Raw genomic sequence first — 13,746 nt, forward strand, 5'->3', positions numbered from 1 at the left:
TGGGCCCGCGGCCTGGGCCTTCCCCGTTCTGTTCCCGGCGCGGGAGCGGGGGGAAGGGAAGGGAGAGGGGAACGGCGCGCGGCGTTATGTAACCGGCGCGCGGGGGCCTGGGCTGCCCGCGCGGGAGGGCGGAGGGGGACACGGGGACAGAGCCCGTGCGCGCCCGCGAGGCGCCGCGGGGGCGCGCCAGGTGTGCGCGTGTCCGGGTCACCCGCCCCTCCCCGCACCTGTGCGTCTGTCTGTCTGTCTGTCTTGTCTGTGCGTCTGTGTCTGTCACATGAGGCCTGCGCTGCAGACACAACACGGGTCCCGCAGGCAGAGCCGGGGAGAGCGAGGCTGTGCCACAGCGTTGTGCCAGCGCGGAGGGGTCACTGCAGGGAAATGGGCTGCAGGGGGAGGAGAGGGGAAGCCCGAGCCCTGGCGCGGCCGTGCCCTCTGGAACGCTACCCGCGCTGTAGCAGCGCGTATCTTGTCTGCGGTTTCCCGTAGTGTTTGCCACAAGTTGCATTTGCTGAGCAATAGTGCTGGCTATAACTGGTGTGCTGAAGGGAGGAGGGAGGACCTGTGCTTGATGAGTAAGCCTGTGCTTACCAACACCGAGGGACAGATGTGTTCACATCTTGAACCCTTCCCCGTCTGATTTTGATGCTTTTTGCTCTACAGTTACCATTGTCTTGACCTGTGATACTGAGCTAAAAGCCCTGATGGGAAATGGGCTGTAATGGCATGTTAACCTTAAGAAGGAAGAGGAACATAGCATCACCAGCACGTTTGGGTTTTCTGGGTAGAAAGTCTGTGTGTTTTTTGCTGTAATATTCCATTATTTCTGATGCTTTAAAATTAAGATCACAGTCTTCAGAATGACAGGGCTGTGAGTCCTCTGCTTGTGTTAATAACTGTCTTAATGAAAAGATGAGTTGATGTTTTTTGTGCATCTTGATCTAAAATCCAGGTCCTACCTCACATTTGACACGATAATCCAAAGAGGCAGAACCAGGGGACTTTAGTTTTATACTCTGAATTCTTTATTCATTTAGATGCAATTGTTGCTCAAATAGAACTGGTTTGAACAGTTACTTAATAACCATTAGTTGCAAGAAGTTACAGCTAAAATTTGTTTCCAGAATAGTACTGTTTTACTAAGGTTTAAGACATTTAACACAGGTGAAATCCAAGATCAGACAGAAATCCAAATCTCTGACAAATTCCTTGCCATCTTGCCTCAAGCATGTAGTTATTACCCATTCCCACCATATTGGTCTTTCATTCAGTCCATTTCTTCTGCTGGATAATGTACCAAATCCCTGTTAGTAAATAATCCCAAGCTGTCACACTGGAGGTCACTGGTAGGACAGTGTTAGTAGAGGCACAGTGCAGACACCTACCTTGTGACTCACTCATGTTTAACTACTTGAAGAAGGATTTTTTTTAAAAGCAAAGTGCTAATAGGAAAAATTCATTAGTATATTTCAAGCCTCAATTGTAAAGTGGTTGTACAAAACAATATGTGTTTTTTTCAGTACATTATTTAGTAATGAGCCCTTCAAACCTAGGACCAGTTCATCTTTCTGAATAGTACACACACTCTGGTACAGCCTGTTCTGGCGCAGTGATAGTGTGTTGTAACAGAGTGCCAATTTTCATTAGTTGTTTCTGATCCCTTGACCCACATGACTTCTTGAAAAAATTTTTATGACAAATTTTCAATCTTTCTACCATCCCTTTCATTTACTAGAGAGATTTTTAAAAAAAGTAAGAATTAAATATGGTTTTGAGTAGGTAGAAAAAAATTCATGTGATTACACAGACTTTTTTTTAATAACCCAGGACAAGCAGGAAAAAAATAACTTGCCTGACCCTGCCATGTGCTCTCCTTATTTAATTTGTTAGCTATTGTTTATTTAATAGAAAATGTTTTTTTTTTAATTCAACATTTTTCTCTTTTAATTAAAGGGGTATATTATTATCACTGAGATCACTGTCAGCTCTTAGGAGGTTTGCCTGGTTTATATATAACAAGGGAGCTAAATATCCAAATGTTAAAACCCTTCATCAAGAATACAGTGTAGATTAATTTGGTGATAGTGCCACATGTTTACCTATGCATAGCAAAGTGAGGAAAAAATTGGAAACAAGTAGAAATGAGAGTGGCCATGGAGTTACAAAAAAAAGTTGGAAGTAAGAGAGCAAACCTTTAAAAATTGAGGAATTCTTAGACATGTGTCATACAGTATACTTGTGGAAGTGTTTTTGTCTAACAGATAGGTATTTGTAGTGCTCTGCCCCGAGAGTAGCTTCTTACTCTGTTGGGGAAACCAGACAGCATTTAATTGGACACACAAATGTTTTTAGGGAAGAGGGCCTGCTGTGTCTGTGATCCCCTCACTCTGTATTTCATGTGGAATATCTGGTGCTCTTAAGATAGAAGGCAGAATTAGGAAAGGCTTCTTTCTCAGTGTTCAGCAGAAGAGAGGTGAGTGTGCAGAGCAGCCCTGAATTCTGGGCTGGAATGATAACTTCCATTCCTGTGGCTTTTATTTCAAAATTGACTTAAGGACTGCTGCTATTGTAGCTAAGGAATCCGTGACCATGAAATTCCCCTAGGAGATACTTTTAGTTTGGTATACCCATAGCAAGGATTGTATATTCCATATTCCTCGCTTTAAATGCCTAGGCAGACTGTGGGCCCTGAATTTCAGTGTTAGCTCTTGGCTAAAGCAGCTCCTTTCCTATCTCAAAGTTTCAGGTTTCCCAGCTGGTATCCTGCCTATTTGGTAGTGCTGAAACTGGTGACTTGAAATTCAGTTACTTGCAGAAGTAAAGCTTACCCATGCTGTGGTTAACTCTTCTGTTGGTTTTGCTTTTCCATTCCCAGCTATATATAAATACTTTACCCAAGTCCCAGTGTAATGGAATTCTTGGTTGTAACCTCCTTATTTGGTTTGCCTCAAGAGATGTGCCTCAATGCACATCTCTTCAGTGTCTTGATTTATGAAAGTAAATAACCCTGGAAAAGAGAAATAACCCTGGTTTCTCTTAGGAGAAGACACTGCTCAGGTACCTTGCAGAGTCACTCTTGCAAATGCAGGTGGTTTGGTTTGAATGCCAAAGCAAGAAAGCAGTGCAGAAGCTGTGCAGAGCAGGGTCAAGAACTACTCTAAGGTTTTTTCATATTAACACAGAGACTGACAATCTTCTGGTAAGGTGAGGTATGTGGTGTATTTTGGCAGAATCCTGGGGACTGTTGATAATATGTTTTGTCAGGTTCTAGTTGTCAGTGAATATCCAAAGTGAAATAAAGTTCTGTCCACCATGTTCATGACTTCACCTCTTTGAGTTGGCTCACATCAGGTGTTTGTTCAGGGCATGATGAGTTAGCATCGTGTACGAATGGTTGTGCTCTACTGAGGTCATTTTGGAAACCTAGGAGCTGTTGCTTTTTAAAAGAAGTAATGGAACTGCTATTAATTTTTACAAACAGGAAAGCCCCTGACCCCATGGCATGTAAGGTAAATGATTAGTGCAGCTTCCCAAGCAGGGTATTTTACCATTCTGTGAAATTGAATACAACTCCCAGTTGAAGTAAAGAACTAAAATAATTTATATTGAAAGGATACTGTTCCTGATTTCTGGACCTGCTTGTTTTCAGGAAACATTAGAGCACTCAGCTCTAATACTGCCTTTTCAGTCATAATTCCTTGATTTTCATTCTCTAATTGCATTATTTGGTAAGCAGTTCCAAGAATCCTCTTAATAAACCTCTTAAGTAGTAGGGGAGAGGTAAGGTTGTAATGACTTCTTACTGTAATTTCTGGCTGATTTGAAGTTTTAAGCGTTGCCCCTTCCTGTAACTTCTATATTGATTTTTAACCCAAGTTTTAAAATTGTAGCATTTGCTTGGGATAGGCCATTTTTGCTCTGTAGCCGTTTTGTATTGATCTGTCTCAACTAAGCAGCAGTGTAACATTGCTGATTTTATGTCAGAGGTGCTTAAAATACCAACTTAGAACCAGTACAGGCCAAGAACACAATTCAGATTTGGTTGAAATTAAAGGATCTTGGAGAATTAGAGCATTTTTGGTTTTTTCCCTGCATTTTTCCTGGAAAATACAAAAGCATGGTGCTTTTCTTATTTTTCTCCGAATCTAGGAGGAAACTTGATAATATGTTGGGTCAGATCAGAAGTTTGTTTTGTTAACAATAAGCAAACACACTGAAATACTTTCCCTTTGTGTTCTGAGCTTCTGTAGTTTGTTACCTTAAAAAAATAGAATATGTTTTTATTCCATTTATCTATTAAACAGATCTGGACTTTTAGCATCCTTGGTATCCAATGTCAGATAATCTTCCAATAAACTAGGCTATAGATTAAAAATATTTCCATTTCTTTTGATCTCTCCACTTGCTAGTTTCATTCTTCCTAGTCTTGTTGGTCTGAGTTGATGAAAAAAAGTAATATCTGTGGACTAAAGAAAGATGTAGAAAACTTGAGTAGAAACTTGAAGCTTCAAGGCTAAGTATAGAAGCCTTATGTTGTGAAGATTTTAGTTCAAAAAGATTTTGTAGCTTTGAGAGTTTCAAAGGCAATGTCAGAAAAGCATTTGGGAACTTGACTATGCAATGTCAGTTGAAATTAAGTAATGTCATTCAAACACTGCTATGAACAGAAAATCTACCTATTTCAATACTGGATCTGTAGTTATCAGTGCTTTTGCTGGTGAAGGTGTTGAGTTCTTAGAGTTTTGCTGCCCGTACATGAGTAAAGAGTCCTCCTTAGTATCTGACATCATCTACCATTTGCAAAGTAGATGCCTTCTTTCTCGTTTTCCCTGAAAAGCCTGGCAGGATCAACACTTGCTCAGTGATAACATTGCATTGACCATAAAGCACAACTGCCTTGGGCATGTCTCCTAAAAAAACCCCACCATCATCATGGAATAGTCAGGGTTGCAAAGAACTTTAGAGGTTCCAGCTCCCTGTCATATGCAGGGACACCTTCCACTAGGCCAGGTTGCTTAGAGCTCCATCCAGCCTGGTCTTGAAGACTTCCAGGGATGGGGCATCCACAGCTTCTGTGGGCAACTTGTCCCAGTGCCTGACCACCCTTACAGGAGAGAAATTCTTCCTAATATGTGATTTCAAACTCTCAGTTTGAAGCCATTCCCTCTTCTTCTGTCCCTACATGTTCTTGTAATAGTCTCTCTCCCTCTTTCTTGTATTCTCCCTTCACATACTGGTAGGCCACAATTACATCACTTCTCTTCTTCTCCAGGCTGAATAATCCCAATTCTCTCATCTTCTCCTCATAGCAGAGGTGCTTCATCCCTCTGATCATCTTGGTGCCTCTTATCTGGACTTGTTCCAATAGGTCCATGTCCTTCCTGTGCTGGGATCCCAGAGCTGGACACTGCACCCTGGTGGGGTCTCGCCAGAGCAGAGTAGGGGCAAGGGTCTCCCTCACCCTGCTGCCCACACTGCTTTGGATACAGCCCAGGGTATGATTGGCTTTCTGGCTCATATCCAGCCTCTCAGCCACCAGCACCCCCAAGTCCTTCAGGGCTGGTCTCCATCTGCTCATTCCAGAGCCTGTATTGATTCCAGGGGTTGCCCCTCCCCACGTGCAGCACCTTGAGCTTGGCCGTGTTAAACCACGTGTACCCTCTCTTTACGCTGGTTACAGTGCTGGCCCAGAGTGGGGGTTTGTTTCTGTGCCATGCACTACTGCCAGAGTGGTCAGTCTGGCTAGCCAGCCCTCACAACTCACATTGGTCAGCAACAAAGATCAGTTTGTTGTGTGTGCACATCCATATAGATACCCATACACACATGTGTAGTCAAATACCTAAATTCAGTCAAAAAGATGTAGTCTCTTCTGAAGGATTTCACCCATCTCCTGGGCTGAAGTCTGGGGAAGCTTAAAGTACTTATATATATCAGGTTTTCACAAGCACAGTTCCTCTGAATTTGATGTTAATAAATTCAGAGCATCCACAGATTCCTTGCTTTGATCACCTCATGAAAATTTTGCAGTTATTTTTGAATAATTATACCTCCACTTACCCACTTTTTCTGCCTTAAGTTTTTCTTTAGCTTTACAAGGATGTTTCAGTTGTGCCTGGAAAGTCTTAGGAAGTCCTTAATCATTCAGCAATAGCAACTCTTCTAATTATTGGGAGTAGTGATTGTGGGTTTACTTATGCTACCTACTGACTTCTTGGCCTATGCATTAGCATAGACTGCTTGGAGAAGACAGGAGTTGTGGGACTGGATTGCCATACTGAGTGCACAAACCAAAAACCTTCTAAACAAGTTCTGTTGATTATTAGGTAGAAAACTAACATCCCAGTCTTCATTTTCAAAGAAAAAAGAGACATCATTCTCCCTTCTCTAATATTATAGGTAGCTAAACAGAGGGGATTGGAGGAAGACTATGCGGCTCATAAGCTCATCTTGTTTATTGTTTATTGTTTTGGATACTCAAGTCCAAGAGAACATTTCCTTTTGGTGATTTGCAGTCCCTTCATTGTGTTGGTATTTAGAGTCCCAGTTTCACAAACTATGTTTCTTGTTCTGATTTTACTTAATGGTTTTTATTCTGGATTCTAGGGACTTAGAAGCTGGCATAAAGATTATGAATATGCCAAGTCCTCTTGGGGTTGAAGCCCCAGAAGAATTTAAGCACAGAAAAGAACTGATGAAGCCAGTTGATGAAGTTTGTTGAATCTTATCATTGTTTTGTGGCACTAAGAACCCTTGTGTGAAAGTGATGCTTGAACTAAAAAGTGAATTGAGCTACCTGGTTACATACAGCAATGAACATTCATGAAGAAAAGCTATTCATCACTGGAGAACTTTGAAGGGGCTGGGGAGGTCATGACTTAACGAAAAAATGCAGAAATGTTGAAACTGAAGGCCAGTCTTCTGTAAGCAGAAGAAAAAAACAGGTTAAACCACTACTTGTGACAAGCTATAAACGAACTGTTGATGTTACTGAGTGTTATTCCTAGAGGGAAATTGACAGTTGGTTTCAAGTTAAATCTGCCTTCCTATTTTTCAAAGAATTAGCATCTCAAATGCCATGTATGAAAGCAAAAATGATATCTTGAAAACAGATTGTTCAAAGCTGGTGTGGATTGTACAGTGATCCTGGTTTCTGGACCTCATGCTCATGCTTCCTCAAGTTGTGACAAGTAAAACAATTGTCTGTCCCAGACTCCTAAGTTAGTTGTAACAAGATATAAAGACTTTTGTCTTGTACAGCTCTGGTAAAAAGTTATTACAGTTATTGTATTATTGTGATGTTTAGCCAGCAAAAGCAATGTATATTTCTTAGTTGTTACTTGTGTGTAAAGTATTTAGTTCATGATTGTACTGATCATGAAAAACTGATATGAAATAGAGACCACTTTGAGTTGCAAAAATAGTCATTTTGGAAGGTGGATTAGCTGGATTAGTTTAGCAAAGAGTTCTCTTCCCGGGGGACTGAACTGGAAGTTCTCAGAGTATCATTTCTTTGCTGTCAACCTCAAATGAAAGTACACAGAACATCATTTTAGAATAGCTATCTGCTCCTGAGGAGTTGATTCTGCAGGACTTGGAAGTTTTTCCATGTTTTATGTGAGTTGTATGGTATTTTGCCTTTTTAGCAAATGCCATGGATGCTCATATTTTAGACAAATGGTATTTATAAATTTCTCCTACTGTTTTCTAATATTTAAATTGCCCAAGATTTTGAAGTTTGTTCTTTCTCATTTACACTCTTTAATCACAGGACATGGAGGTGGTATTGGGTGTTTTTGTGAATAGCTATTGGTTCAAGTGTCCTTCATCTAATTTCATTTCTCTTGATTTAAAATATCACCAAAGAGTGAACTGCAAAACAGAACTTGCTGGTTGGCCCAGCAAGTGCTTGTAGTTAGTGCTTATCCTGTGGGGACGATGTGGAGCTGCTTGATTGAAACTTTTTTTTAAAGCCCTTACTCTATGGAAAAGGTAAGGTAGCCTATCCCTCTGGTTTATTGCAGGAGAAAAAGCATAAGCAGCACTACTTAGTGAACAGTAGCCAGCTCATTAGAACTCTGTATCTACATTGCCATTAGTTATAGTCATGACCCAAAAGTTGGTCTCTAGAAATCGCTAAGATAATTCTAAGATCCCATCTATTCCTCTCTTTTTGCCTGTCTGCTTTGGCTTTATCTGATGCTTTTGTAAGTCACTTCATCTTGCTAAACTTAGGGAAAGCTAAACCATAAAATTATGTCAACTTTATGTTGGTTTAGTGAGGTGAACTGCATGTAGCACCGGTGTGAATGTAGGGGTCATATGGAGGGGTCATATCCCTTGGGAAGAAGGGATAAAGCCTCTTAGGCCAGCAGAGGCTGCAGAGCAGAATCATCCCTTTTGGTAGCAGTCAGCCAGCAAGTTGACTCAAACATCTTATGAAACTTCACCCTGAGACCTTTTCTCACCTAGAATAAAATTCAGTTGCTTTGTGATGTTCTAATTAGTAATTTTATTATAGAATAGTAGTGCTAACCCTGAGTTGTCTGAAATCACGGGCATTTAAGCATATAGTATCTTTTAAAAAGGTTTTGAATTTTTTGTGTAAATTCTTTTTGCTGGATTCTGGACTTCTTAATAGGTGATAAAAAATAGTTTTCTACCCTATAGCAGCAGCTCTCTTCCAGAAGACTCAGCCAAGAGTAGGACTCTTGCGTTTAGAAATGTATAAACATGTAAGATGGTTTTTTGTTCTAAGAGCTTGAGGACTAGTGCCAAGCAGAGTGGTGAGTTTGATGTGGGAGGTGGAATGTAGAGGCATGAAACTCAAGCCACAAAATACCCACTTGATGGAAAAAGCTTCTAAGCCCTGCTGAGCTGGGATGAATTCAATCTACAGTTCAAGGAGAAGATTCTGATGCTTATTAGCAGTGGCCCAAGACACCCATATTTCTGCTGAAGTTACACCTTTTATATAGGCCTGTGGCGTGTGAATATGTTAAATAAATCAAGTTCTTTTGCATTAGAGGACAATGACAGGATGTCTGCTCTGGTCAGAAATGCAGACTTGCTGTTATAGTGTGTTATACTTCCATACAGCTTTCAGTTACCAAAAATTGGATTATCTGGATGGAACATCACTTGTTTGATGTATTTAGGCACAGCTTTGGCAGGGTTATTTGTTGAGTCACAGTGCAGCCTCATTTTGTCTTTAGAAATAGTTCATATGTTTTCTTGTAGGGCAGAGCCATAAAGTTTATATTCTGCCAGATTCAAGTTGGCTACTTGAAGAGGTAGCAAAAATACCTCTGCACTGTATATATGCTTGGCAGAGAGATTGCTGAAATGTATGACAGAAGCAGGGACTAGTACTGCACCGGAATTAAAAAGCTCATGATGATCCATGTTCACTTCTTGCAGAGTCATTGCAGAATACAGATCTGTGCTCCCAACCATTTTTCCCCATAAGACCTGTGGTGTTTTTGGTCTGGGTTGGTCCCTTAGCCATGTTAACGAATTTGTGCAAACGGAGAAAACTGTTCTGAAACAAGTTAGATACTTTAAGAAAGAACTACAAGAAAGATGAACTCTGAAATTGGTTTGTTTGTGATGGCTGTTTGAAGTCCTCTGTCTTGATTTCTACCCACCCACCCCTCATCTACTTCCCACCCTCATGTGTTCTTTACTAAGTGTTTTTCTTACTTATCCCTTCATCATGATTCCTATAGGGGGAGCATCATACCATCCTTACATTTCTTATTTCATGAGCCAGTGAGCATCTTTAAAATCTTGCTTAACTTTTCCTCTGGTTTAATATATCTTGGGCAAGGTATTTCTCCTGCTCATTTGTTCCTTAGGTTTTAGCAAGGCAGCTCTAAGAGGTTAACTTCATTTTTAAGGAAAAATTCACGCTGTAAGGAGAAGTCTGTAGCAGAGAGGTTTCTCTGTAGTCCAGAAACCTTGATTCATCATTCAGTTCCTGGAACTATAAAGGGAGAAACTAGTCTCCCAGGTTTTCATATTAGCATTAATCTGTGACCCTGGAAGGGAAGACTTGAGCCAGAGACATCTTGTAATCACTGAAGTACCATGTTCCTAACCTGGGTGTTCAGAATTTACATGGACTGAGTCAAAAATTGCATCTGCTAAGGAAATGGTAAGTCACTCTCAGATGTTTTAAGTAGGCATTACAGCCTAGTTTCTCTAGTTTTGCAGGCTCTAGGAAGACAACTTCTGAGCAATTGATATATCATGTTTTTAGCACCTTGACCTAAGTAGTTTTGTTTGATTTCTAATTTTAATCAAACTAGGCACATAACCGTGATTCTGATTTTAATTGGCTTCACTTTCGGATTTGAGATCTTTCTTCCTCACCTTCCAGTGTCCTGAATAAAAATGAAATGTGTTTCAAGGTTTCAGAAAAGCTTACTCTTATGAAGGCAGTTCTTCAGTTTATCAGGCATTAGATATTTTAGTTTAAGCAGGATGTTGTTGTATAGGGGTCAGATTTAAGACCTGTCAAATCCTGTCTTCTCAGTGGTTGGTGTTGTGGTGATTTAGAGTATGCATTTTGTACAGTCTTCATTTTTTTCAGAGCAAAAGTTTATATTTTAGGAGGCTTTTTCTTTAATACTCTTAGTATCGTAGAGCAGCCCAGATTGGAAGCGACCTTAAAAGAAGTATCTACTCCAACCTTTCATGGGTGGGGAAGCCTGGTTGAGGTTATCTGGTGCCCTGTCCAAATGTAACATGAAAATCTCCAGAGATGAGGACTCTGCCAGGTCCCTGCATTCCAGTCATTGATTGTTCTCACTCTAAAAACTTTTTTTCTACATTAAGGATGACTTTGTCATCCTTGATTAAGAGAGAGAAAGTAATCATTAGTTAAGATTCTTATGTCTCTTATGAGCTCATACACTGATATCTGTAGTATCTAAGAAAACTAGATAACATTTTCATTTATGTGTTTTCTTCTTTCATGAACTTGCTCTTTTCTGTTTTTCCAAGAATTTCTTAGCCAGAAGTGATAGATGTGAAATACACTTCAGCCGATGAAAAAATACAAATTTTCCGTATGGAAGAAGTCATCAAGCCATTTTCACTATACACTGTCCTCTGCAGGAAAAAAATCGAATTTTGGATCTTAAGCGGTCATCTAGCTCATCTCTCTTTTTCCTCAGTGCTTCTTAAGAGTTCTGTGGTATCTATTAGATGCAATCCAAACCACTGAAAATTAATTTCAGAAGACCTGATGTCTTGGAAACAGGTCTGTGGGTAAGAAATGCAGGTACCTAGGGGGGAAATACAGTAATTTGAGAAGGGCTTACTTTGTTTTGGATGTTGGTGCAGAGCTCATCTCCTTGATATGTGATTGATCTTCATAATTGCACATAAAACAACGTATATGTCAGTTGTGTGTCAAGTTACAAGCAACTGTTAGCACAGAACCAAGTTCATAATGATCTTTCTGTGGTTTTGGAAGTCCTGAAACATAAAACAGATGCTTAGCTTTCAAAATACCTGCTACCTGCTTTGACTATAATTCTGTGGTTGCCTAATTTGGCATATTTGCAGTAGTCAATGAAAATGATAGTACTTATGAAAACTTCTGCTGCAGCTGTGTCATATTTTGCAATCCAGGGTGGTTTAACTGGATATCAGAGTATGCCTGCTTAGTCCTCTAGGACAAAGGGGAATTAAGAGACAAAAGCTAGGACTCACGTTCAGCTAGGTTCATAAGAAATTGAATGTTGATACTATAAATGAGGTAGTCTCCAAAACAGTGCAGTAGATGGCCTGGATAGGAAAATGACCAGAATGTGTTGTTGTCATCTCCATCCACAACCATATGTGCTTTCTGGTAAGCTGGAGACTGAGTGAATCTTCTGTGTTCTTGTTACTGGACAATGCTGTGGATAGTCCAGAGGCTCAAAAACAAGGATGGAAATAAAAATAGTTGTCTTCTGTGTATTTACTGTAGTGTTGCATTTTAGGTTTTTAGGGAGGATAAAGGAATATAAATTAAATATTTAATGAAATTGAAGACTTAAGACAGTCACCTTTTTGTAGTTTCAGAGTGTTGTGCTGATCCTCTAAGAGCTGATAGACCTAAAAGGCTATTTTGTCTTTTTATTTAGAGAACTATTTTGTTTGAAAAGTGAGTGATGTAATAGCAGGCAGTGATCTCATGATCTTACCACATCATTAATCAATAGTCTAAAATCAGTTTTACAACAGCTATAGTAAATATGAATCACTTGGGTGCAGTGAACAGTTGGCCACAGTCCAAGCATTGCTTTTTCTATCCATGAGTTCTGTTCTAGCCAACTAATAGCTCATCTGGGGATGCGGCTGTGTTCAGCTTGTGGTCCAGGGATAAGTGTTTTGCATAAAGGAGAACTGCAATTTGGCTGGTTGGGTTTGTTTATTTATTTATTTATTTATTTATTAAGTAGTGCAAATAAACAGGCCCAAAGAATCAAATCACAAACCTAACTATAGATCATACTAGGTCACTTAAACATCTGGCTTTTCTTTGACCGTAAGATCACCTTTGGTTTTTTGCTTTGATGTGATGTATTGCATTACAGCAACATATGCTTGGATGTTTTATAATCAGTTGTAAATCCATTGGTGTCTCCATTGTAAATCCATTAATCCAGTCTCTAATACCAGGAGGCTGCCTGCAGTGCACCATGTCTATGGTATCAAATAGGAAAAAAAAGATTGTTCGTGACCTGGACAATATTTTGCATGGATGTTAGCAGTTGTATTTAAGAACCTTTTATTATTCCTTGTTTAATAGATGTATGAGGAACAGAAAGAATTTAATAAATTGTAATGGACAGTGAACATTGTAAGGAGTTTTTGATATTCAGGGTGAATAAAGCAAAAGATGTGTGTGTGGTTTTTGATATGTTGCAGGAACCACAGTATCCATTACTACAGAACTGAGGAATCAGGTTTTTATGAGATCTTGCATTCCTACATTGGCTGTGAAACTCAAATGCTTCAGTGAAGTTTGTTGAAAAAAATTAATCTTTGTGCTAATCTGTAAATGGCCTGTAGTGCCATTGTTGAAATGCCACTGATGAACATTTAATTGATCAAGCATTGTTCTTCCTCTGCAGAAGCTTCAGCATGAGGCGGGGTGGATGGCGGAAACGAGCTGCCGATGGCGATGGCTGGGGAATATGGGTATGTTCTAAACCTAGTGGCTGTTTCTTAAACAGGTAGATGGCACTGTGGTTAAAAAGGGGTTACAGTTTTGTTTTACATGCTAAGAGGACGCTATAAATGAAACTCTTTTGCTTTACTTGAAAACACATAATTAAGTTTGAAAGAAATTTTTAATTACCAGGTTTTGAAGTCTGTGTTCACAATAATCACTAAATTTCATTATTAATAAGTGCAGACCCTTGATTAGTTTTAAATCACCATTTAAAAAATAAACTAAGTAATTTGAAAACTATTTATGGTTGTCTCCACCACTTTCTGCAGTTGGACAAATAACTGAGGCACCTAATTTACATCAATGTTTAGAATACTAATGTCCTGTGTATATTTAGGAACTGAAAATATATGGAACCACATCCTTTTGTTAGGCAATGCGTCATCACTTTAGCACTCAAATTTGCATCATCACCTTTTTTCTTCTTCTTTCTTTTTATTCTATAAGAGTTTTTATATTTATAGAATCTTTTATATATATAGAATCTTTTCCTGTAAGAAGAAGATTAAGGAGTA

The 13,746-nt window shown here is 39.6% G+C and overlaps 1 protein-coding gene across 2 annotated transcripts in view; it reads left to right on the plus strand.

Annotated features, from left to right (window-relative positions):
• Positions 1-13,134: 13,134 nt before the first annotated feature.
• The window catches only part of REV1 (REV1 DNA directed polymerase), a 41,135-nt gene continuing 40,523 nt past the window's right edge, over positions 13,135-13,746 (plus strand). For both annotated transcript variants that reach the window (XM_031056213.1, XM_005420000.1), the window contains exon 1: positions 13,135-13,197. In XM_031056213.1, coding sequence (XP_030912073.1) covers positions 13,141-13,197 — 57 coding nt within the window. In that variant the 5' untranslated portion in view covers positions 13,135-13,140. The remainder of the gene's footprint in view (positions 13,198-13,746) is intronic.

Source organism: Geospiza fortis, unplaced genomic scaffold, assembly GCF_000277835.1.
Source record: "Geospiza fortis unplaced genomic scaffold, GeoFor_1.0 scaffold192, whole genome shotgun sequence".
In the NCBI taxonomy this organism is placed as follows: Eukaryota; Metazoa; Chordata; class Aves; order Passeriformes; family Thraupidae; genus Geospiza; species Geospiza fortis.